Source organism: Microchirus variegatus (genome assembly GCF_963457635.1).
Source record: "Microchirus variegatus genome assembly, chromosome: 14".
NCBI classification, from domain to species: Eukaryota; Metazoa; Chordata; class Actinopteri; order Pleuronectiformes; family Soleidae; genus Microchirus; species Microchirus variegatus.
In genome coordinates this window covers 1,137,010-1,163,615 of record NC_139815.1, presented here as the reverse complement: position 1 = coordinate 1,163,615, position 26,606 = coordinate 1,137,010, and the positions used below count along the sequence as shown (strand labels likewise).

Genomic DNA, 26,606 nt, shown 5'->3' with positions numbered 1-26,606 from the left:
CCAGAGGTACAAAAAGAATTGTTGCTTTTAAGAGCAGAATATAACAAACAATCGGCAGACAGGGCAGCATCCAGTATGCTTAGGCTGAACCAAGCGTTCTACGAGCAAGGGGGAAAACCCGGCAGGCTTCTAGCCTGGCAGATCAAGCAGTTAGAAACGAGAAAAAGTATTACTTCGATTATCAATCATAATGGCGAGACAATAGTAGACCCTGCTGAAATAAACAGGGAATTTAGGGAATACTATGAAAATCTATATAAATCCCAAATCAGCTACAACCCCCAGGCCCAAAAGACATTTCTGGATAAGCTGGATATTCCAACTATTTCTGAAGAATATGCAGAGATGCTAGAGGCAGATCTTAAAGAAAAGGATATAAGCCTCGCTATTGATGGCATGAAAGCAGGAAAATCAGCAGGACCTGATGGAATTCCAATAGACCTGTATAAAAAATTTCAGACAAAGTTACTTAAACCACTATTAGAAATGTTCTTGGAAGCATTTTGTAATGGTAGTTTACCCAAATCAATGACTGGTGCATTAATAACGTTACTGCCAAAACCAGGGAAGCCCAACAATAGATGCGAAAATATGAGACCAATAAGTCTACTAAACTCTGACCTCAAAATTTTGTGTAAAATCTTAGCAAGACGACTACAAGAAACATTACCCAGTGTAATACATAGAGATCAAAATGGGTTTATCATTGGCCGCCAAGGGTTCCACAATGTTAGGAGGGTCCTTAATATTATTCAAAGCTTGGAGAACACTTCAGACATGGCCTTCCTATCTCTAGATGCCGAAAAGGCCTTTGACAAGGTGGAATGGTCTTACCTTTTTAACATTCTGGAAAGATTTGGATATGGGAACAAATTTATAAAGTGGGTTCAACTATTATATCTTAACCCTACAGCGGAAATATTAACGAACAAAAATATATCAAAAATTATCTCAATCAAAAGAGGATGCCGTCAGGGGTGCCCCTTGTCCCCGCTTTTGTTCACTCTGGCGATTGAACCACTTGCTATTGCCGTACGGAGTCACACCGGAATAGCTGGAATAACAATTGGCCAGACAGAACATAAACTTTCCCTTTATGCAGATGATGTTATTTTATATCTCTCCCACCTTAACAAAACACTTCCTGCTCTTCTACATTTAATAAAATCATTTGGTGCCATCTCAGGATATACAATTAATAACAATAAGTCCTCCTTGCTATTACTTAATGAAAAGGAAAGGGAAATACAACTTACAGAAACCTCTAGATTTAAAGTGGTAGATCAATTTACATATTTAGGAATACAAATTGGATCTAAACTAGATCGGACTGTAAAAATCAATTATGAGCCTTTGATGGAAGAAATAACAAGTTCAATTAATAGGTGGGTTACCCTGCCTTTATCCATGATTGGCAGAATAAATATTATAAAAATGAATATACTCCCTAAAATACTGTATATATTTCAGAATGTTCCACTGCCTCCACCTGATGATTTTTTTCAGAAAATAAGAAGATCATTCACAGAATTTATATGGGCTAATAAGTGTGCCAGAGTTCGCTTATCACTCCTATATTTACCATACAGTGAGGGGGGCCTAAAAAGTCCAAATATAATCTGGTATTATTGGGCAGTACAATTAAGGACCATTAAGTTTTACTTTGCAACAAGGGATAGTCCACAATGGACAGAAATGGAATCGGAGGGTTTAAGTTTGTCTCTGCCCCTGTACTTGTATTCCGATACATTGACAAATTTGATGAAACGAACTACTAATCCAATTGTTAAAAACATGATAAAGGTGTGGTTTGAAGTAAAAAAATACATTAAAGAACCTAAAATATTGTCCCAGTACAGTCCTGTGTGGGGAAATCAACACTTTACTCCAGGGAGAGCAGATGCTATATTTAAAGCATGGGCATCAAAGGGATTAGAAAAGATTCAGGACCTGTATTTGCCGAATTCAGATAATATGATGTCATTTGAAGAAATTAAAGATAAGTATGACGTAGATAAAAAATATTTTTTTAAATTCCTCCAACTTAGAGCTTTTATCAGGACAAGTCAAAATGGTCTTATAACCAAACCCTTAACATCCACCTTAGAAAAATTGATGTCTAAGGATAGTTTAAGCAAAGGTGCTATTTCAGAGTTGTATGATGTATTGATGTCTAACTCACCAGAAAATTCAGATTGCAAAAAAAACTTATGGAGTAGAGATCTGGGAGAAGAGATCTCTCCAGAGGACTGGGGATCAATATGCAGAAAGGTTCACTCCCAATCAGTCAACACGAGATTGAGACTGTTACAGTATAAATGGACAATGAGAACTTATATCACACCAGCTAAATTAAATAAATATAACAGTAATATCCCTGATTTATGTACAAAATGTATGGAGGAAAAGGGGACGCTATTCCATTGTGTGTGGGAATGCAGTAAGGTCAAAGCTTTTTGGGAAGAAATGAAGAAAGCGATAGAAAAGATTATTTCAAAAGATCTTGTGATAAGCCCAGTTTTCTTCATTTTAGGACTCTACCCCAAAAATCACAAATATACCAAGAGTGAACAAGTTCTGATAGACATGTGTCTTTTACATGCAAAAAAATCAATAGCATTATTTTGGAAGAAATCCAGCAAACCAAGTGTCACTTACTGGGTTAGGCAAATGTTAATTACTTTCCCTTTGGAAAAAATAACATACATACAGAGAGGGAAACAAGAACTTTTTGAGAAAATTTGGGGACCATTTGAGCGGTTTGTGAAAGGTGTGGAGCTAGTGGACGAAGAGGAGGATTGAGTTTGGGTCAATGTAAACCTCTTAATGAGGCTAAAGAGAATATATACTGTGAAGATATTTATAAATGAGATTGAATAAGCAACAAATTGTTGCACTATTTTGTAACATATGAGTGTTACTACCTGAGAGGTTTCTTTTGTTTTGTTTAATTTTTTTATTATTATTATTTATTTAATTTTCTTCTGTATTTTGTATTATTTATTTAATTTTTCCTTAAATTGTTTGTCTGAAGTTTTGTTTATACCACATGTCTCAGTGTAGCCTGGAATATTTGTTCACTTTTAGGAGTCTGGAATTGTACACTGTACACATGTGTTTTGAGAAAAATGTCAATAAACATATAAACATAAAAAAAAAAAAAAAAAAAAAAAAAAAAAAAAAAAAATGTAATACAGAAAAAATAATAATGTTTACACAAACAAACACTCCATAATAGAGCGGCAACGTGTTCACATCTTTATCTTACTGTGAGACAGACTTTTCCAACAGGAATCTGAACTTTGTAATTTGAAGTTCCCACACCAAAGTCTATCGAGAAAATCATCAATGATTTTAACATCACCGCACACAGGAGTTGTTGATCCACTGCTGCCTCCATCACTAAGTTCAATTATCACAATTTTAAACCTTGGTTTAGATTTATTTCAGTGACACAATGTGATGGACTATGGACTTTGGTGTGGGAGAGTGAACAGTCACCACTGAAAGCTGCCATGTTGTCACTGAGAACAATCACTGCTGGTTCTGAATGCAGTCGACGATGTGTGACATTATAATAATAATGATGATGTGACGTAATTGTATACTACGTGCAAGTCCTTCTAGATTTCCTCAGAAAGTGAAGGTTGACTTTCTCCTCGGTGTGAAAGAGTCACAAACTGCTGTGTGCTGTTTTGCTCTCTGCAGAGCCTTCAAACTGCCTGAAAACACACTTTAGAAAACAACAGCTGCAAACACACACAGCGTTTGTTCCCGTTGATGAAGACTCCTTAAAGGTCATTCTGCAGGTTTTGTGAGCAGATTTAAAGAAAAACAACAGGCGGTGAATATCAAAGCCCTTTTGTTGTTCGGCGAATCCACTGTGTTTCAAAGCAGCGTCAGTCCCACCAGCATCAGGGATCGTGTTTGATTTACACACTTTCATCACAGCACGGGCCTGCAGCGACTGTAACCAGGCTGGAATTTATATAATGTAAAGATGAAGGACACTGGAGTTCACCCTGGTTTTGCATGATGGTTAAACTTTTTTTTACTGTGTTTTTATGCAGAGACGCAGTGAAGACATGGCTGCCAGCAGCCTGGGACATGGGGAAAAAAAATATTTTCATTTCATAATTTCTTACGAATGCCTTCAGTGCTGATTTTCTCGACAAGTTTGTGTCATGTTGTCAACTTTTGACTCTCCCACACCAAACCCCATAGAGAAAATCAGTGATTTTAACATCACAGCACAGCACATCACTGCTGCCTCCATCACTGAGTTCAAATGTGTTATTTAGTCACTACAGCATTTAAATTACTCTATTCAGGGTTTACCTAAGTGACACAAAGTGACCACACGAGGCAGCAGTAGACCAGCAGCTCCTGTGTCTCGCGAGCTAAAATCACTGATTTTCTCTATGGGGTTTGGTGTGGGAGAGCACAAAGGTCATTTTCTCTTTTTCTGGTCAGAAAAGGCCGTCTAATGGAAAAGTAAAGTGGCAGCCATCGTCTTAGTATACTGTAGATCATGTTTTTCGCTCTCAGTTAAACCTTCAATGTCTCCTCTGAGAGCAATCATGCCTGTGTGATGCTGGTTCTTGGTGCGGGGGGGTCAGCACCGACCACATGCCATCACACTTCAAAAACAACACAATAAAATCTATTTAACGTCACTTTTGCAGAAAAACATCGCAAAAAAGCAGAAAGCGAGACACACACACAGTGTAAAGAGAGAGAATAACTAACATCACAGACGTGATTAGAGAAGGGCAAACACATCATGGCTCCTGCTGCCTCACATGTCTTTCTGTTCCTCCTGTTCCCCTTTTCTTCTGAGCAAAATGTCTTAACTTCTGAATTAAAAATGAGGTCTTAACTCCGTCTCTCCCTCCCTCGCTGTGCAGCGCTGCCTCTGGAGGAGTCAAAGAGCTTTCTTATTAAGACAGATAAGAGGGGAGGGAAGGAGGGAGGGAAGGAGGGAGGGAGGGAGGGAGGGGGAGGTTAGTGGGACCAGAGAGGAAAGATAGGGGAGAGGGTCTGTGTGAATTCATTATTTCTCACTGGATTAAGAGCAATTTGATGGAATGGTGTGTGTGTGTGTGTGTGTGTGTGTGTGTGTGTGTGTAGAGTTGGCAGCAGAGTCATTTTGAGAAGGGAGGTCAGCGTGTGAGAAAACACCGCCGTATTATTGAGCAGTGACGATAACAATGACGATAACGACGACGATGACTCAGCTTAAACCAGGATTCTGATCTTTGACATAAACGGGGCTCTGAACCACCAGAAAAGAAGCTTTTGTTCAACGTTACATTTCTGACAAAAAACAAGACTCCTGTTGAATGTTTTAGGAATGTTTTTTTGTGAAGATGATCCTGGAGGTGATCTGTTGACCTCTGACCTTTGAAATGTGTCATCAGAAGCAGGAAAAACACAAACTCTTTCTGGAAGAACCTGCTCATCGTCGATATTTAGTTTTGTTCCGGGCTCTGATTGCTGACTCTTCGAACGTTAAATGTCTCACACACCTCTTTGAATCCATTCCAGCACCAAAATAAGAGCAAAACAACAACTGACTAAGAAATACAAGCAGAAATGTTGTCTTACCTTTGCTGTTTATCAAAACAAGTTATTTCCACCGGAACAAAACCACTTCTAATGAAGAACTACACTTCCCAGCATGCTTTGGGGACAAATCCCAGTCTGATTGATCATTACAGAGTGACATTAGATCGCTCTGATTAGAGAAGGGTGAATGTCCGCAATGCGTCATATGCATTTATGTCCTTTTGACTCGTTAATGAAGTGATTCTCACGCACTTGGAGACCAGGGTCTGATTCTACCGGTTTAGAGGTTTAAAAAGAGCTGTCAATCACCCTAATTGACCAAGGTAAGCCAGAGCTATGGTGCTGCGTAACTGAAGACGCTGCAGAGTCACAGAGTTGTTATTACGCACCAAACGGGGAGAATCGATTTACAGCCAGTTATCATACTTTTTTTTTTTTTTCAAAACAAGTTCTTTTTAGACCAATAGTGACATATAAATTAAATTAAATAGGTTTTTAATAATTTGGTACCTAAGAAATCTCAAATGGCACAGATGATGCCAAACTGTGCCAAAAGAGAGAACGCCGAGACATCTCTTTACTAAAACCTGTGTAATTCAACTAATTTCAGCAGCGTCAGACTTTGCACAGCACATATCCACATGTTGTTACATGAACTCCATGTGTTTTTAAGCTCCTACTGCATATTTTAAAGGTGATATTTGCTTTAAATGCAATATTTTTTTAGGCGAGAAAAAAATCCTTCAGTTATGCTGTGTTCCAAGTGCATTTACTCTAATGCAGTGGCATCTACCGTGAAACTTACACCTCTGGTGTAATCTCACAAGTTATCTTTATTTTGATAACAAGATAATCCACATAGAGCTTGTAACTGCAGAGATTTACTCTATTTAGTTTGGTCATGTCATTTTCGACCAGGGACTCCAAAAAGAGGGTCAGGGAAGAAGAGGTTATGTCTTTAAATGGACTTTAAAGTCCTGCTGCTGGACCACAATACATTAATGACACTGGGCATCTGAGATTGACTGACTCAGGTCAGATAGTCAAGCCCAGAGTTTTTTAAATCAAGGTTAAAACTTCCACGAAAATATTCTCTTTCTCTCGTTAACCAGTGTTTGTGTGTGTGTTTGTCACTCAGAGAGCTCATTGTCATTCACTGCTGAAGTTCTCCCCACACTTCCCATGATCCCACGCTGCTTCCTGGCGTCGTCCAACTATAGATCTTCTCTCATTGTTTTGACTGAGAGACTCTCAGCAGCAGAAATCACATACTGTGCATTTAAGAGAGCCAGCCGAGTTTGGAGCGGCGCCTCGCTGTGAGACGTCGCGGATCAGCGGCTCTGAGCTCTGCCAACAATTTGGTTTTAAGCGGCTTTAAAATCCCAAGAATTAAGTAAGTCTGGTGGAAAACGAGACGACGAACACGGACGAGGACGCGCCTCCTCTTCCTTCTCCTTCTCCTCACTGACTAAAGACCGAGCAGAAACACGCGCTCACCTGTGACGTTGATGTAGACGGAGGTGAAAGCTGCCAGAGGAACAGCGGCCACGTTCTGAGCTCGCACTCTCAGCATGAAGTTCCTGGTGGTCTCGTAGTCCAGCGGCTCTGCCACCAGGATGGAGGCGGAGCCGTCCTCGCGGTTCGGGGTCAGGTAGAAGCGGACGGGCATGTTGGTCTCTGGTACCATCCCATCCTCCAGGTTATACGTGACTCTGGGATCCCCGAGTGGAGACGTGGCCTTGATGGTCTGAGGGAAAACAAACGACAGAATATGTCACTCTCCACAGGGTAACACAGATCTCGATCTGCAAATCTAGATCTCCAGTGACAGATCTACAGATCTACAGATCGACAGTTTCAACAGATCTAGATCTACAGGTCCACAGATCTAGACTAGATCTACAGATCCACAGGATCTACATATCTAGGTCTCCAGTGACAGATCTATAGATCTACAGATCGACAGTTTCAACAGATCTAGATCTACAGGTCCACAGATCTAGACTAGATCTACAGATCCACAGGATCTACATATCTAGGTCTCCAGTGACAGATCTACAGATCTACAGATCCACAGATCCACAGATCTAGACTAGATCTACAGATCCACAGATCTAGACTAGATCTACAGATCTACCTATCTAGATCTACAGATCCACAGGTCCACAGATCTAGATCTACAGATCCACAGGCTCGACAGATCCACAGGTCCACAGGTCTAGATCTACAGATCCACAGGTCTAGATCTACAGATCCCCAGGTCTAGATCGAGACCTACAAACCTACAGAGCCACAGTTCAAGATCTACAGCTCCAAAGGCTCTACAGATCCACAGATCTCAAAATCCACAGGATCCACAGGTCTACAGGTCTACAGGTCTACAGGTCTACAGACCCACAGATCTACAGGTCTACAGGTCTACAGGATCTACAGGATCTACAGGATCTACAGGATCTACAGATCTAAATCAGTAAGGCAGGTGCTGACCACTACACCACCGTGTGGTCCTTTTCCGACTCAAACCCTCAGTAAAACTGTTCATTTATGAATAACGTTCATATTTACTGACCCTGTGATCCTAAAATTCCGCCTGTTTCCAATTATGAGTTTGGAGAGAGGAGGTTTTTAAAAAAAAGTGTCCGCAGAGACAAGCGGACGAACATCAGCAGCAGCTGGAGTTAACGACACAGGAGGAGGAGGAGCCAACAAACAAACAAACAAACAGAGTTTTATTTGCTGTAATAATGGACGCTAAAATGTCGAGGCAGTAACTTCTCAAATCCTGAGAGATCAAATCTCCGTCGGCCTAATTTCCTAAACTAATTAACGCACACACACACACACACACACACACACACACACACACACACACACACACACACACACACACACACACACACACACACACACACACACACACACACACACACACACACACACACACACACACACACACACACACACACACACACACACACACACACACTCACTCACAGCAATTAAAATCACAAATGCCACCTCGGACGTGATGTGGGTTTCCTGTGGGCGACCGACCCGGCCGAGTCGGCTGGACCCACAGAGTCCAGCGTCCACGTTAATGAGACGTATCATTAGACAGAAACTGACAAACACGTTTGAGCCTATTTAAGCCGTAAAAAAAACAAAAAAAAAACACCAGAGGGTGTGATTATTACACACACACACACACACCATTAAACACACGAGTTCCCGTGGAAACGACTCTCCTCTGTCTCTTCATTTTCAGATTTTCTTTTAATCGCTCGCAGTTTTTCATCAGCATTTTTACAGGATTTAATTGCTTCCATGAGATCTGAAGAGAATTCTGTCGACGAGGTGAAAATGAGAAACTCTGTTTCTTTACTCTATCGTCATATATGTTGTGTGTCTGTGTACCACAGAGAGACATCACTGAACACACACACACACACACCTGAACAAAAATGCTTATATTTTCCCTGAGACGTTTGTTTTTTTTTGCTGTTTTTCTGACATTATGAGAAAAAAAAATCATTTTCATTTAAAAAGCCTGTTTTTCTCTATTAATTATATCAAATTTAAAGATTTTTTTAATTTTTCTGGAATTTGTTACTCAACTCAACTTTATTTATAGAGCGCTTTAAGCAGCTATAGCTGGTACAAAGTGCTTAACAGTACAATAAATAAAACATGGCACATAAAACATAGGAGACAAAATAAAAATAAATATATATATATATAAACAATAAAACAATATCAATGTTTAAAAAATTTAAAATAAAATAACTATAAAAAAAACAACAACAATGTAACTGTTAGATAATTTCTGCTGAACTATAACTTTTAATTTCTGATTAATGAGAGAATATAAATAAAATAAAAAAACACCTCAGTTTTCCTCAATTAATGAAAAAGAGAGTTTTTTTTAAAAATATAATAATAATAATAATAATAATAATAATAATAATTAGATAATTTCTCCTGAAAAATATCTATTTTCTGAATCAATTATATATTTTTTCTTAACAATTCAGTTTTATTAAAATAAATTAGATACTTTTTTACTTTTGTTTATTTCATGAGATATTTCATCCTCACAAAGTCTGTTTTCGGGAATTAATTGGATCATTTCCCCTGAAAAAATATGTTTTTTCTGAATGAATGAGATCATTTCTCCTGAGAAACTCAACAGCTTTGACCTCTCTGAGAGCTGGAGGTCACTGCTGCTGCTGCTGCTGTTTGGACAGACGCATTAAATCCAGCCTCTATTTGTCCACACAGAGCTGAGCTGTGGTTTGTGGTTACGGGCCTTGCTCAAGGGCAGAGCAGTGACTGCAAGAGCAGTGACTGTGAAGACACAACAGAGAGTCACTTCTCTCTCCCCCTGCTGAGCACGGTCCCTGCAGTCATGACGACTGATCTGGTAACTCTTTCAGTCACTTCCTCTACCCTCAAGACTCCGCCCTCTTTTGTTTGTAAGGTGCCACAGTAAACAAACAACAATCTTTCACTTTTTCTTTGTCATTCAGAGCCGAAAAACATGAGAAGTTTTAGCAGTGCAGTGTAATAAAGGCATAGTTCAGGGTTTTTGAAGTGTGGTTGTATGAGAATCAGTTTAACCCAAGAACACCATTGCCGGGTGCAAATAAATGTATGTGATTTTCATGATGCTGTGTTTATATGAATGTCATGGGTCTCTGGGTAGCTTCAGCATTGTCTTTGACATCTTTAATGGCATGCGTGTTTTCCTAATCCAAAACACACCTTTTCCTTCACCCAGCAATAGTGATAGAAGGTAAAAGTAGGTTTTGGATGGATTCTACCCAGGGAAAGTGTTAGTGTATAAAATCTGGCAATCTTGCCTCCTTTCAAGGTTGACAACATTCAGGACTGACACATGTACTTTGCCTACTTCAACTTTCAGCTTTGCCCCTGTTGCAGAGTTGGTGTCTCTGGCATCCCAGAAGGTGAGTAACACACAGCTAAGGTTGATTTACCTTGGAAATTGTTAACTCAATTTTTTTTTAGCTTGAAGCTACATTACCTAGCTAGCTAGTATACTGTGCATGTTCTTTCTTTCAGACAAGTGCTACATTATCATATAAGATTATATAACTTATTATATAAGAGTGGTCCTGGAATGGCATGTTGTCTTTATTTAGTGCAGTGGTTATGAATAACTATCACAAAGTGGTGATTTCCAAGAGAATACATATTATGATAAAGTTATTTTAGTCATTCAGTCATGTTTACCCATTCAAAATATGACATATTTTGTTTCTCTCTCCTGCAGCTATTTGTGTGCCAAGGACACTGAGCCTTCACCAGGGAAGTCTCAGATATACCAGGAATGGGTGGACCAAAAACCAAGTTTTATCTTCATTATTTATTTCGTTTTTTTCCTAATTTTTCAGTAATTGCCATGTTTTGGTATATTTTGATGACAATTTTGATGATACTTTTTATTGGGTGTCTTATCTCGGGTAAAAATCACCCGGCGTTAGTGATGGTGTTTTGAATTTGAGCGATAGTGTTCTAGGGTTAAAAACACACCTAAAATACTCTCTACACTAAATAAGTGTACGATTGATTAAGAACATGTTTCCCACTTTAACTCACTATTTCACAGCCTTTTCAAAGCAGAAAAAAAGACTTTGCTCAGATTGACCTCAGTGTCACAAAGTGACCACACGAGGCAGCAGTAGACCAGCAGCTCCTGTGTCCCTGTGTTCTCCAGATAAAAAATACCTGTTTTAAGTACACAACGTCAAATGAAATCAAGGTTGTCAGACCAGATGAATCATTTATTTGTATATTAATATTAAACCGGATTTGTTTATTGTTGTAATAGTTCTTAATTAAAAGCAATAATTCAGTGAAGCTGTGGCAACTTCACTCATCTCAGCATCTCCCAGGTTTTTGTTGCTTGGTAACAACAGACGCGTCAGGAGCTCAAAGCCCACAAATGCTTTAGTTAATAAAAACACCTGTGGCTTTTGCCACAAAGCTTTGAGTTTGGACGCACGGTGTCGGCATCCCGAAACTTCGACTTACCACGATGGCCGTGTCTCGGACAGTGTTCTCCGGTATGACCACGCTGTAGCTGTTCTTCTCCCAGTGTGGAGGCTGATTCTTCACGTTGGTGATGGTGACGGCCAGTTCCACCGAGCTGGTCCTGTTCCCACCGTCTGTAGCCACGATGTCCCGGGTGATGTAGGTCCTCTGCAAGACAAGATCCACACGAACCAAGAGCAAGAAGATAAGATGAGGGTGATTTATAAACTTCGTGAACATATTCATAAGATATCGAAGACTTAAACGGATGAAGAATTTTATTTATTTCACTGCGCTGGCGTCACCTTTTCTACTGGAAAACATGACTATCACTGGAGTTTCAGAAAAGAAAGACTTGCCTCATAAAATCTACGTCAGTTTAAGTCTACGATATCTTCAGAACATGTTCACGTCTTTACCTCACTGTTAGACAGACTTTTCCAACAGGAAACTGAAGTCTGTAAACCACTCACTCTCCCACACCAAAGTCCATAGAGAAAACCAGTGATTTTAGCTCGCGGGGACACATGAGCTGCTGGTCTAATGCTGCCTCGTGTGGTCACTTTGTGTCACTGAGGTCAATCTGAACAAAGGATTTCAAAAGCCGAAGTGACAAAATAAGACATTTGAACTTGTGAAAATAACTCCTGTGTGCTGTGACGTTAAAATCACTGATTTTCTCTATGGTGTGGGAGAGTGAGTGGTTTACAAACTTCAGTTTCCCGTTGTAAAGTCTGTCTAACAGTGAGATAAAGACGTGAACATGTGACGTAGACATCGTAGACTTAAACTGATGGAGATTTTATGACACAGTCTTTTGTTAAGTGACTAAAATCTCTTTTCCATGAGGATTGAATGGTTGGTCTAAGGCTGGTTCCCTGGCATCACTAGCACTCATGTTTTCAAAAATAACTTGCACTATTCTTTAAGGATAACTGAACTGATCGTGTTGAGCAGCAGAATTTGGTAAACCTCACAAAAGCAATTATGTTCAGCCACTGTAATCAGAGGAAATTGTTTCTTTTCCTAACTACAGGAGGAGAGAAAAAAAGCCTCAGTGTAGATTAATTGGTTTTGTGTAACAGAAACAAACTGTGATGAGACGACTTTATATTTCTCTATTTAATCCTGCGCTTTACGCTTCATGCACCGCGTGATGAAGGCTATTTACACATTCTGCTCACTTTAAACCTCGCCGTTTTTTTTTGGAATTCACGTTTGTGAAATTGCTTTACAAGAAGCCGTATTTTTTTATTATTATTTTATTTTTAATAGACCTAAGAGATTAATTATTTCGATTTGTATGCAGTGCAAAAAAAAACAAAAAATCAACATTTGCTCTCAGCAATTAAGGCGACAGATCGTCACGTCTGCAGAAGGTGAAAAGTTGCTCTTTACGCCGTTGTCCTCATTAGTGGGGGAAAAGTTTTCTTTCTTCAAACATGAATGTGTATGTGGTGAGAACATTCTCTGAGGGAAGGAGATGAGGATACAGAGTTTCATTGCACTCAGCGCAGAGAGTCGGTGAGTTGTTGTTCTTTGGGCTTTTATCATCGCGGCACTCGTCTCTGTGTGTGTGTGTGTGAGTGAGAGACAGCGGCTTGTTTTGTGCACAACATGTGGAAATCTGCCTTTATGTTTTTCGCCAAGATTGTTTTTGTTGCCACTTGTAGTGAAACAAGGGCTCAGAGGCAGCGGGGTGAGGAAAGCATCTGTAACATTACGTTTCCTCAAGGCTCCAGTGGAGACATTATCGCGAGTGTCTGCAGCAGCCTGTTGACCTTTTGACCCCCACACTGTCAACAACAACAGCTTTATAGATAGAATAAAAATAAAATGAAAAAAATACTTTTCTGTCCGTGAAGCTGAGAGAAATCACACACGACATGCAGTCGTCTGTAATGTTCTATCATTCGATTTGTTGACAATATAACATTTTGTGTTTTTGACATGATCAACACAAATAAATTCACAATTTTTTTAGACTAAAAAAACAAGAAATTTAAGTCTTTGTTGCCTTGTAAAACCACTCACTCTCCGCTGCACCAAAATCCAGAAAATCAGTGATTTTAACATCACAGCACACAGGAGTTGTTGATCCACTGCTGCCTCCATCACTAAGTTCAAATGTCTTATTTTGTCACTTCAGTGTTTGAAATCCTTTGTTCAGATTGACCTCAGTGACACAAAGTGACCACACGAGCTAAAATCACTGATTTTCTCTATGGAATTTGGCGTGGGTTATTTTGAGTGTTGAAAAACTGATTTTAGCCGCTTAACAAAAGTCTTATCTTATAAAATCTAAGTCAGTTTAAGTCTACCATATCTATGTCACATGTTCATGTCTTTATCTCACTGTTAGACAGACTTTTCCAACAGGAAACTGAAGTTTGTAAACCACTCACTCTCCCACAGCAAACCTCATAGAGAAAATCTGTGATTTTAGCTCGCGGAAATAATTTTTATGAATTTTCGAAATTAAGGAAATGATCCATTTGCCCTGATGCACTTTGAGAGTGAGCTGACTTTATTCAAAAAAACTAAGTTTCTCGGAATGTTGTCAGTGTGTACCTGAGAGATGGGCTGGTTGACATAAACCCAGCCGGTCAGAGGGTTGACGCGCAGATATTCTGGCTGCTCATTGGACATAGAGTAAGTGACGGCCGCGTTGGTGCCAAAGTCATCGTCGTGAGCCGCCACTCGCAAGAAACTGGTGCCGATCATGGTGTCCTCACGGAGGAAGTCTGTGTGAGAGAGAAGAAGTATCAGTTCAGTTTGTGTTATTGTTGTGGTGTGTTTTTTTCTTCTTTTGAATGAAGCACAAAAAAAATAAATTAAGTACATTAAGAAATGTGCAGTAAACTTACAACAAGCAAGGTCATGAGGTTTTATTGAACCTAATTAACACATTGCACAGTGATTCTAAACTTTTACCTCATTCATAAATTAGTCTTTTAGCTCAGTATCTGCTGTGCCAAGAACTAGCTTAAGACATGGACAGTTGCCAGTGTGGACACAAGGAAAAACTCAATCAAATCTATGTCGGCTTAAGTCTATGATGTCTTAAGTGTTATGTTCACGTCTTTATCTCACTGTTAGACAGACTTTTTCAACAGGGAACTGACGTTTGTAAACCACCCACTCTCCCACACCAAAGTCCATAGAAAAAATCTGTGATTTTAGCTCACAGGGACACAGGAGCTGCTGGTCTACTGCTGCCTCGTGTGGTCACTTTGTGTCACTGGGGTCAATCTCAAGACATTTGAACTTAGTGATGGAGGCAGCAGTGGATCAACAACTCCTGTGTGCTGTGATGTTAAAATCACTGATTTTCTCTATGGGATTTGGTGTGGGAGAGTGAGTGGTTTACAAACTTCAGTTTACACAAGGAAAAGTCTGTCTAACAGTGAGATAAAGACGTGAACACGTCTTTAAGATAACTTCGACTTAAACTGACGTGCGTGGCGTCATGTTTACGGGACTCCCGATTGTTAAAATGAGTCTCTGAAGCTTAAAAACAGAGGCACACATACACAGTACACAGGTACGCTGGTTATTTGTAGCGCTGCTCTTTTTTTGTTTAATAAACAGACCGCTCAAGTTCAACTGTAGGCGCACTAACGGCGCTAAAGGAGCTAACGCAGCTAACTGGTAAATAGTGCTTGGACTCAGGTGCCGCGGCACGTAAACATGACGTCACATGCGTCTTTTTCGGGTCAGTCGTCATGGAAACGCGTCATGCGCTAATGTGCATTAACATCCCCAGCATAATATTGTTATTAAAACACTTGAATTATCCCTTTAAAGTCCACTTACACTCATATCGGATGTTCTCAAACTTGGGGCTGTTGTCGTTCTGGTCCAGGATCAGGATGTTGAGCTGACAGATGCCGATCAGAGGGTCGGCCGCCTGGTCAGTGGCGGTCACCGTCACCGCGTACTCCCGCTGGCGCTCGCGGTCGAATTTCCGCGCTGTCACGATGACCCCTGGAGCGACACAGACAAAAGAGATGTGGCTCAGTCTCATAAAGACTTAAGTGAATTTCCTCTGTCGGCCCCCGAGGCCACACTTTAAAGACGACACACAATAGAGAAGGATATTATTGTCAAACGCAAACAGAATTATCTTCATTATTAATTTTCAGAAATGAAACGTGTTACGTGACCAGAGTGCTCAGTACAGCCGAGGTGATTTAGACTCCCATGGTTCACAAAGTACAAAATGCAATTAATTAATATTCATTATGAAGTGGTTAAACTGAATTTAACAATTTCCTGTAATTGAACTCAAGCGCTTTAGTTTTTGTGGTTTTGTGAACATGACGTGAAAAAACACAGCTTTTTGTCAGATGTCACATCATATTCCATTTTTTGTTCTAGAATCTTCTCATATCGTAATAAAAGTACGTAAATATAAAGCATCGTATTGTTTAATGTCGTACCTTTTCTCATTGTCTTATCGGGTTTTAACGTTTTATCTTATTTTATATTTTATAGTGTCATACCTTAACGTATTCTTATCTTATTGTTACGTATGTTATCGTACTTTTTCTTATCCCATCTTTTTCTCATCGCATCTTATCGTGTCATATAGTCTTTCTTATTGTATCGTTAAACTAAATGCATTTTTCAATGACATACCTACCTTAAAGGGTTAACGTCTCTTAACTTTTTGTATCTTTTCTCATCCTATCTTATCGTGTCATATTTTTTATCGTATCCTAACTTTTCAAATCTTATTGTACCTTATATTTTAGTGTCATTTCGTAACATATTCGTATCTTATCGTATCTTTTAGTGTAACATCATACGATGTTTTTATTATCGTGTTGTATTCTGTCTTATGTCTTCATGTTGTCTTTCGTTTAATCTCATTTGTGTGTTTCTTGTGAGTTGTGTAGTGTGTGTGTTTACAGTTATTTCTTATGTCGTTGCACCTAAATCTGTTCACACAGTCACATTATGGAGACTAAAAGCAAAAAGTCCCCATAATGTGAATGACTACGTTTCAAGATTAAGTTAAGGTTGGGGTTAGGATTAGGCCAATAGTAATTATGGTTAAGGTAAGGGTTAGTCTCCAGGAAATTAAGGTAAGTCAATGCAATGTCCCCTGAAGTCATGTCAGCCAGTGTGTGTGTATGTTCTTGTACTTGCGGCATACTGAGGACCAGTGAGGGTTTTTAACCAACAAAGTGAGGTCAATTTTACGAAGTGAGGACATTTTGGCCAGGCCTCACTTTGTTTTCATTCAAATCAATTCGTTAGGTTGTAAACATGCTTTACTCTGTTTTTAACAGAGGTCCTCAATTTGGTACAAAAACCCGTTAACCAGTCCCAGTGTTTCACACACTTTTTGCTCTGGGGCTCCACCTGCAGACATTTTATGGTACTGCACCCAGTAGTTCTTTATTGATGTAATTCATGAAGTAGATATTTGTAATTGTGTTGATTTATAAAGTGGAAATGCTGGTCCTCACTTTGTCAGCACTTTTACCCAGTCCTCAGTATGCAGCAAGTACAAGAATGTGTGTGTGTGTGTGTGTGTGTGTGTGGTACCTGTGTCAGGGTGAATACTGAATGCAGGCACAGTGGAATCTTTGTGCATGAATCCGTACGAGACTCTGCCGTTGGATCCCTCGTCTGCGTCCACAGCGTGAACCTGCAGAACGAAAGTTCCCGCCGGCTGGTTCTCCAGCACCGAAGTGCTCTCTCTATACTGCTGACACTGGAAAAGACAACAAAAAAAAAAGAAAGATGGCCGACAGAGAGAGAGAGAGAGAGAGAGAGAGACACGCTGACGTGAGTGCGGAGAAAATTCAGATCGATAATCCACTCTGTTGAAACGGTCAGCAAATGTGTGGGAAGTGGAATGTTATTTATTTCAAAAAGCACAGATTTAGTGGTGCAGGAAAAATAACGAGCAAACGCAGAGTGTTTGCCTGCAGCCCGAGTTTTTTCGACCGCTTATTTCACACATTTGTTTACCGTGTCTTTGGTAGATGATGGTGTTGTGTTCAGGGTTATTTTTTTTTTCTTTGGAGCTTTTTTTTCCCATCAGCCACAGGGCAAAAGTGCTCAGGAGCTGCTCTGTGATGTGTCACCGCTCTGTGGTAAACACCAAATCTGCTCATCTTTCAGCACCAGGTGTGTTCAGCACCACAAATATAGTTATTTATCTCTATTCATGGAAATGGGGTCAACACTTCAAAGAGACTCTGAGCTTTAACTCGGAGCTGAAAATTAGATTTTTGTCCAAAAGAGAAAGAATCTAATTTCAGTGATATAATGTGAGTACCTTTATCGTGTTTGGGGTGAAAAGAGTAGTTTCACTGACACAAAGTCAGAATCAGCCTGAATGAAAACTGGAGTTTGTGTTGCTTTGTAAACCTTTCACTCCCACAAAAGTCAAAAGAAAAAAAATCTGCATTTTCACCAACTTAACAAAAAGACTCGGCTAATAAAATCAGTTTAAATATATGATATATATATCACGTTTAGTCTTTATCGCACTGTTAGACGGACTTTTCCAACAGGAAACTGAAGTTATACTATCATTCAGCATAGTTTTTGATGCCGTATTAGCGTGTTAGCATATCAATGACCTACTTTACAGCCTGAGATACTTAAAGGTGCCATATGTAAGAATGTGGCCAAAAACGGTTACTACATTCAAATTCAAAATACCGAGGTCTTTTAGGTTTCGTTTTCTGACGTAACTGGCAACCCGTGGTTGCTCGGCAGCTGAGACTCTACTGACTGCAATGACTGGTAGACGGCGGTAGGTGGCGCCACATGCCAAAACATGATTTCAAAACATAAACATGATTTGCAGTCTGCAAAATATTTTTTTTATTGCAAATATTTTGTCTGTACTGTTGTTGTTGGTGAGTTCAGTTTGTTATATGAACATTATTCCTGAGTCTCTGTGACATATTAGGAGGATTTTATGGCCAGTTGATTTAGATTTATTACATAATGCACCTTTAACCTCAGTGGAAACAAAATGGCTGCCAGCAGAGACACAAAGAAATAACAGATTTTAGCCACTTAGCTAATAAAATCTATGTAAGTTTAGGTCTATGATATATTAAGAACATTTTAATCATTATCTCACTGTCGACAAACTTTTCAATCAGGAAACAGAAGTTTGTAAACCACTCACTCTCCCACACCAAACCCCATAGAGAAAATCAGTGATTTTAGCTTGCGGGGACACAGGAGCTGCTGGTCTAAGTTCTGTGATCTTTTTTGATCCTTTGTTCACATTAACCTCAGTGACACAAAGTGACCACACGAGGCAGCAGTAGACCAACAGCTCCTGTGTCCCTGCGAGCTAAAATCACAGCTTTTCTCTATGGACTGTTGGAAAAGTCTGTCTAACAGTGACATAAAGACGTGAACATGTGACGTAGATATCGTAAACTTAAACTAACATAGATTTTATTAGCCAAGTCTTTTGCTGAGTGGCTAAAATAAGTTTTTCCTTGTGTTTTTACTGGCGGCCATTTCGTGTTCTCCTTCTTTATTTTTCCTCCTTCGCCATTTTTGTTGTAGTACTATTTCATTTGCTCTATAAATTGTAAAGAAACAAAACAAAAAAACCATGTCGATGGATTGAAGAGAAAAATGTGGCAGAAGAACAGAACAGGAGAGGAAGAGGAAGAGAGTGAGAGAGGAAGCATGAAAGCTCTCTTGTCATTAATTAGATGTCAGGAAAGGCCAAAAATCAGCTCAGCACTGGCTGAAAGATCCCGTCCTCTCTGTGTCTGTGTGAGTCATCAGCATCAATGCTCCAGTGAGGAGCAGAGAGAAAGAAAGACTTGATGAGAGAATGATGAGAGACACAGAGAGACACAGAGAGAGAGAGAGAGGGTTCAGATGAGCTCAGTCATCAACAGTTAGATTCTTCTGTGTCTGGTTTTAAGAAGCTTTGAAGCACAGCTTTGTAATTGATGCTGATTTTTCTGATCAAATACGGAACATTTCCTCTCACGCACGAAACAGGAAGTGGCCGTCATAAACTGACCATGTGACCAGAAATCTTCAGAGTCAAGTACATTATTATTATTATGATGATGATGATTATTATTACTGTGTGTGTTTTGGTCCTCATGATTCAGACCCTGTCGTTCATTAATACATTTTTTTTTTTTTTTTAAGTGCTGAGTCAGCAGATTCGTCAGCGACGACCTGCTCTCTTTCGTCTGTGTGTGTCTCATCTTGCTGCTCCTGTCTTGGTCCACTGATCCACCGCGGGGACACAGTGGCTACAGTGTGCGTGTTATAAGATCCGGCATTAAAACAAGATAAAGGCACTTTTCCGCTCTGGTGTCCTGCTGCTGGCTGCTCGCCACAGAGGAAACGCCAGATTCCCTCCGACGTCTTGATTAACAGAGAAGCTTCTTTCTTTCTTTCTTTTCATGTCGCTGTCCGGGGAACTGTTCCCTTTCTTTTCTACATGTTCACTCTTTTCTTTTTGTCCATCTTTGACCAAAGGGAACAAACCAACAAAAGTTTTTCCTTTGTTCTGCTGCTGACGTGTGTGTTTTTTTTCCTCGATTCCCACATTTCTATTTGCTTTCTTTCTGTCCTGATGTCTTTGTTGAGTATTAAGTTGTCAGTGGTTTTATTCCATTCCTTCATTTTCTCTTTCACATTTGGAGGCAGCAGTGGGAGTGAGAGTGAACTCAGGGGGCAGGGCATTACAATCAGCCTCCTGCCCGGCACAGCACAGCACACAGAACACACACAGTCGTCAATCATCACTGATTTTGTGCACAGTTTTTGTGCTTTGGGCATAAAAATCTGAAAGAAAAAGACATTTGATTTCAATCAATATTGAAATATTGAATTTTAAAAGAACTGTCCAGGGTGTACCCCGCCTATCACCCTATGTCAGCAGAGATAGACACAGCACCTCCCATGATATAAAGCACTAAATAATGGATGGATGGATGGATGAATTTTAAAAAACTAAAACTAAAAACGAAAGGATGACTAAAAAATAAATAATTATTTTCAAAACCAATTCATCTGTTGAATATCAGGACATTTTATTCAGAATATTAGTTAATATTATCAATATATTACAGATTATTATTATCAAAATCCAGGTGGGACCAAGTCATAGTAGACAAAGACATCTTAACCCTCAATCTCAGATAAATTAAATTGAGGGTCAAGTTTAAGGGCTGTATCGCCCTCAATATTGAGATTTTCCGAGACCACCCTTGGGAGCAAGGGCTACCCAGAATGCATTGCGTGTTTTGATATAACAAAGATGGCGTCGAAAGCAGCGAAACGAGTACGATACAAATGAAGTATTTTCTTTGTTGATAGAGATATAAAAATGATGAAAACCATTGTATTATCTTAGTTTAGGCCCATATTATGGATTACTGACGTCATTGTTGCGTAACATTTATTTTTATATTACGATCTTTTGTCAATAGCCGGCCGGTGTGGTTTACTTTTCAATAAGTCGTGGTGTGTGGTAACTGTCAGCTGAATATTTGTATGAGTATCATCTTATAACTAACTGACAACCTAATAACTTGACTGACAAATGTATCGTTATAAATAATCCTGATGTAAATGTGTTCTTCTTCTTCTTCTTTTTTGGAGTTGACAGACTGGACGCAGCTTTCGCGTTATTCTGCCCCCTACAGTCTGAAGACGTATCTGCATTTAAGGGGTGTCCCATTTCTAAGTGACAAAATAACCCTCAACACTTGGTTTTGAGGGCCAGTTAAGATTAAGGGTTGAGCTTGAGGGTTAAGATAGGAATTGGAATTGGCCCATTATTTTTATTTAGTTTGTCAGTTTGCTTTATTTATCAGTTTAGTTTCAGTTAATTCAACAAATGATTTTGTCGTTTTTAGTTGACTAGTTGACTAAGAGATTAGAGAAAGCCTTGTCTTGTAGACACTGAAAAGGATGGAAGAAAGTGACACCAAATATGGATTATCAAATCTTTTAATGTTATTCTTTAAACTTCAACATCTGCAGGTTAATCAAAAGTAAAACATCAAATGGTCTGTATTCCAGAATTAAGTTGTGGAGTAACAAGACAACGCTGAATTAATCTATTATAATTTTTATTATAACTAATTCAATTTAGTTTTAGTTAGTTTTGCTTTGTTCATTGTCATTTTTATTTTTACTTTGTTACCTAAATTATTTTTTCACTGCTAGTTTTAGTTTTAGACTTAGTTTTCATTAACTATAATAACCCTGGTCTAAAGTCATAATATTCAGGACTCAGTCTGACTCCAGTCCAAGTCATGTGACACAGTCACACCTCTGCCAAAATCACTATAAATGTCCTTGGTCTCTTGTAGATTATAATATGTCACCTATTTGGGGGGAAATAAACATACGCAGTCAGTTTTACTGCATTATCGTCACAGTAAAACACTAAAACACCAGTTTGTTTGCGTGACGTCGACCTCTGAATGTGTGTGAACACATTTTTTACGCGGGTGTCTCGTCACTGAGTAACGCTCATTACTCGTCTGTGGGTCCTCTCTCCTCTACCTGTCCTCCACGTCCCCCCTCTGTCTTTGTCTGTCTCTGTATCTCTGCTCTCTGGAGGAGCGATTAGCCGACTTGACCCTCATCTCTACTCTTTCTTCATCTCCCTCCTACATCATCGTCTTTTAATTAAAGCGGCGGCGAGTGTCGCGTCTCCGCTCACGCTTTTGTCTCTTTTTTTTTTTTTACCCCCTAAAATCATTTCTCAGTTTTAAATGAGGAGCCTTTTCCTTCCATAGAGACTGAGCTTTGCCCGAGTAAACCTCTCTGTGTCTCTGTTTTCCTCTCGTCTTCACCTCTCAGTGGGGACAGGTGATGAGACGATGACAGGAGACGGTGTTTCTTTGTCGTTTCTCTGAAGTAAAAATTGAATTTTGGCCATTTTTATCCACATTTTCCAACATTCCCTTGACAATAACTTCGAGGCATGTACGTCTGTTACCTGCACCAGAAAATGAACAAGCGATTATTTTCATAATTTGGTTCATTAAATGTCGGAAATTGTTGATCAGTGTTTATTAAAGCTCACATAGAGTGGTCCTGTTGCACATATATGTTAGTAATGGAGGTCTACTTAAATACATTAACTTGTTTTTATGGTCAAAAACCTCCTAGTTGCTGTAAACGAGCTGATAGAAATCTGTCTTTTCTGACGATGTGCTGAGTCGCGATATTTCAGACATAAATCTCACACCCAGAAGACAGAGTGTGTTTTTGGTCAGCCAGCGTAGAGGCTTCCGAACTGTCTTGTGATTGGCCAGTACCCGGAAGTGACATATTCAGCACACCAGCTCCTAGAAGCGCAGCTCCTCCCTCTGGAGCGGTGGATGCACTGCTACTCATTATCAAAACATTGTTTTAACAGTGTTTAAAAACACGACTCGAGTCTGACCCAGAGTCAGAAGACACTGGCGCTCGAGAAACACCTCCACAACGGACGTTATTCTTCTTAAACTGTTTGTTTTGAACCTTCAGTGCTTCATAAACAAGGTAATGACACAGATACACACTCAAAAAACTGCGTTAATTGGAACTTCCGGTCTAGGTCTGCTTTAATTGCCTCAACATTAACGCATGTTAACGCATGAGTCGTTTCCATGACCCGTTGCCGAAAAAAGACGCACGTGACGTCATGTTTCCGCGACAGAGGCACAGTACTGTTTTTCTGCGCAGTACACGGGTACGCTGGTTATTTGTAGCGCTGCTCAGACCGCTCCAGTTTGATTGTAGGTGCGCTAACGTCGCTAAAGGAGCTAACACAGCTAACGGAGCTAACTGATAAACGGTGCCTGGACTCCGGTGCCGCGGCACGTAAACATGGCGTTTTTCCGCTCAGTCCTCATGTAAACACGTCATGCGCTAACATGCGCTAACGTTGACGCTGTTACCGTGTCCAGCACTAGTGCTTGTTTTTGTCCACAAACACAAAATGATTCAGTTTGAATGATTTTCTTTGTTTCATGGAGCAAAGAAAATCACAGAAACCTGTTTTAATAATTAAAAATTATTATAAAAAATAAAAAAAACACTCAAACCAATAAATTGATGACCAAAGTTGCCAATGAATCAGAACATGCATAATTATTCATCATTTTGGGGGGATTTTTATTCAGAATATTAGTTTATATCATTACCATAATAACGTGAAGTGTCTCCAAACTTAACTGGTCATCTACATTCAGAAACTTTCATTCCCAATTAAAAATTCTCAGATATTTAACACCAGGTCAGATTATGACCAAATCCCTTATGGATTAGTGTTAAAAATAAATACATTTCATTATAAATTCACCCTGAATTTGTTTTAAAATTAACTATTTAGCGTTCGACTTTCACCAAAACAGTCACAGAGTGAATTTGATCTTTGTTGATACTGACTATTTAAGTGTTTCCTGTAGATTAACTATTACTATGACAACATTTGAGAGTGTATTTAACACATTGAGTCAAATTCAAGACTAATCCACAGTGGTTTTAATCTCAGTCTGGAGTGAAATCAACTCGTACTTTAAACATATTTAGTAATCGGTTAAACGTCGATAGATGTTTGACGCCCCAACGCGACTGCAGTGACCGTTTCAAACACTGAGGGTCACTGATGTACAGATGTGTGTGTGTGTGTGTGTCCCCCTTAAGCTGTCTCACCTTCTCAAAGACGGGCTTGTTGTTGTTCACGTCGTCCACTCCCACGATGACCTGGGCGGTGGACGACAGAGGCTGAGGTCCACCGGAGGCGTTGTCGTCCGTTGCCGTCACGTTGAGGACGTACTCGACGCCCTGGAGGCGAGGAGGCGGAGTGGAGCGCAGACGGATCAGACCTGCAACAACAAGCATAAATCTGTCACGTGGACATATCTGTGGACGACTGTGAGGACACGTGAAGACATTTGTGTCTGGTCCTGACAACTTTCTTGAAGGAGTTCTTGAAGGTGGGGATTTGGGTTATACCGAGTTTATTATATATACATACACACACACATATATATACATATACATACACATATATAGATAACTAACTTCCTCTGTCTGTCGCTACGTTAGTGTCTCTGTCTGTGTTTGTGTCTCTCTGTTTGTCTCTGTCTGTGTTTGTCTCTGTCTGTGTTTGTCTGTGTCTGTGTTTGTCTCTGTCTGTTTGTCTCTGTCTGTGTCCCTATCCGTCTGTGTTTGTCTCTCTGTTTGTCCCTCTCTTTTTGTCCCTATCCGTCTGTGTTTGTCTCTGTCTGTGTTTGTCGCTGTCTGTGTTTGTCTCTGTCTGTTTGTCTCTGTCTGTGTTTGTCTCTGTCTGTGTTTGTCTCTGTCTGTTTGTCTCGGTCTGTGTTTGTCTCTGTCTGTTTGTGTCTCTCTGGTGTAGGCGTCTCATCTGCATCTCTCTCTGAATGACTCTCAATCTGTATTCATCTCACTCGTCTGTGCTCTGTTTACTCTCTGTGTGTGTGTGTGTGTGTGTGTGTGTGTGTGTGTGTGTGTGTGTGTATGTGCGCAATCAACACACACACACACCTTGTCTTCACATCCAGGGACAGGTGCTATAACTGTCATGTGTTCATTTGCTCGCTGTTTCACAAGAGAGTTTGGGAATGGAATCATGTTCACTCCATAGACTGTGTGTGTGTGTGTGTGTGTGTGTGTGTGTGTGTGTGTGTGTGTGTGTGTGTGTGTGTGTGTGTGTGTGTGTGTGTGTGTGTGTGTGTGTGTGTGTGTGTGTGTGTGTGTGTGTGTGTGTGTGTGCGCACAAGAGATGGAATTGGCTGGGGGAGTGGGAGGGGGGTGTCTGCCTCGAGATGTTTCTCTCACATATGAAGTTTTGTGCAGATCGTTCGATGTACGACAAAGTTAGCGGCCACTTCCTGTTTCGTAGAGAATGGTCTTAATTCCCATGTTGGCTGTGGACACGCCCCCTTTTCAAATATGTGGGACCTTATTTAAAATTATTAGTTTTTTTATGTGTTTAATACGCAGATAAAAATGTACACATTTTTTATGTTGTCATGATTAACGTGTTCAGGCGAGTTTTTTCATTTACAAAGAAAAAAAATCACCAAGATGGACGCCAAATTCAAAATGGCAGACTTCCTGTTGAGTTGAGGTCATGGTCTCAATGGACCTTTTTGTTTGTCTTCTTACATGTTCACACCAATGTTCACAGCGAGTATTTTTTAGCTGAATGGATATATATCAATATTTTCTTCTGTGACGTAATTGGGGTTTCTAATTTTCTAGAAATATTCATATAAAATCGAATAAGTACTAAATTATAAAACAACATATATAACCAAAGTTATTTATAAATATATAAAACATATGTTTTAAAACATAAAGTTTAAAAAATGAGTTGATATTTTATTTATTTATTTCAATACTTCCCATATTTGTATTATTTTTTAAATACATTTTTCGATAACATAATAATATTAGCATTTTAGCTCAAAGGCTTACAGGTCATGTGACCCTTAAAGACTCCAAATGAGTGCAGAAACATTGAGACACACACACACACACACACTCAATGCCGCATCATCAGTGTTTCCATTTCTACTGTGACTCTTTTCTCTCTCTCTGACTTTTCTGTGAGTCACACTTTTAATTACACACTGTGGTCTTTTGCTGAATGTTGTTTCAGCAGCTGAACGCTCTCATGAAACCCCCCCATCCCCCCTATCCCCCCCCCCTGCCCGTCCCACCCACCTGGACATCTTTTCTGGGATTTAAAGAAAAAGAAAAAAGAAAAAAAACTAATTTGTTCACACTCCTTAAACACAATAGCGCCGATGGTTCGCTCAACCATTTCTCATTATCCATATGTAAATAAGCCATTGTGTGGACACGGCTGCAGTGGAGACTGACTTATGACTTAAGACTGGTCACAAAAGATTAAAATAGAAATATATACAGTATATATATATATACTGTATATATTTTTTTTTTAAATGCTGTCAATACTAATGGAATCAATT

At 39.6% G+C, this 26,606-nt stretch overlaps 1 protein-coding gene across 1 annotated transcript in view; it reads right to left on the bottom strand.

Annotated features, from left to right (window-relative positions):
• LOC310936642 (neural-cadherin) overlaps nt 1-26,606 on the bottom strand; it is a gene marked incomplete at both ends in the record, with an annotated part of 265,319 nt that overhangs the window by 136,841 nt on the left and 101,872 nt on the right. Inside the window, 6 exons of the mRNA XM_083900748.1 lie at nt 7,066-7,315; nt 11,620-11,787; nt 14,191-14,363; nt 15,436-15,606; nt 17,176-17,344; nt 24,298-24,470. Of these exons, the coding sequence (XP_083756874.1) occupies nt 7,066-7,315; nt 11,620-11,787; nt 14,191-14,363; nt 15,436-15,606; nt 17,176-17,344; nt 24,298-24,470 (1,104 nt within the window). The remainder of the gene's footprint in view (nt 1-7,065; nt 7,316-11,619; nt 11,788-14,190; nt 14,364-15,435; nt 15,607-17,175; nt 17,345-24,297; nt 24,471-26,606) is intronic.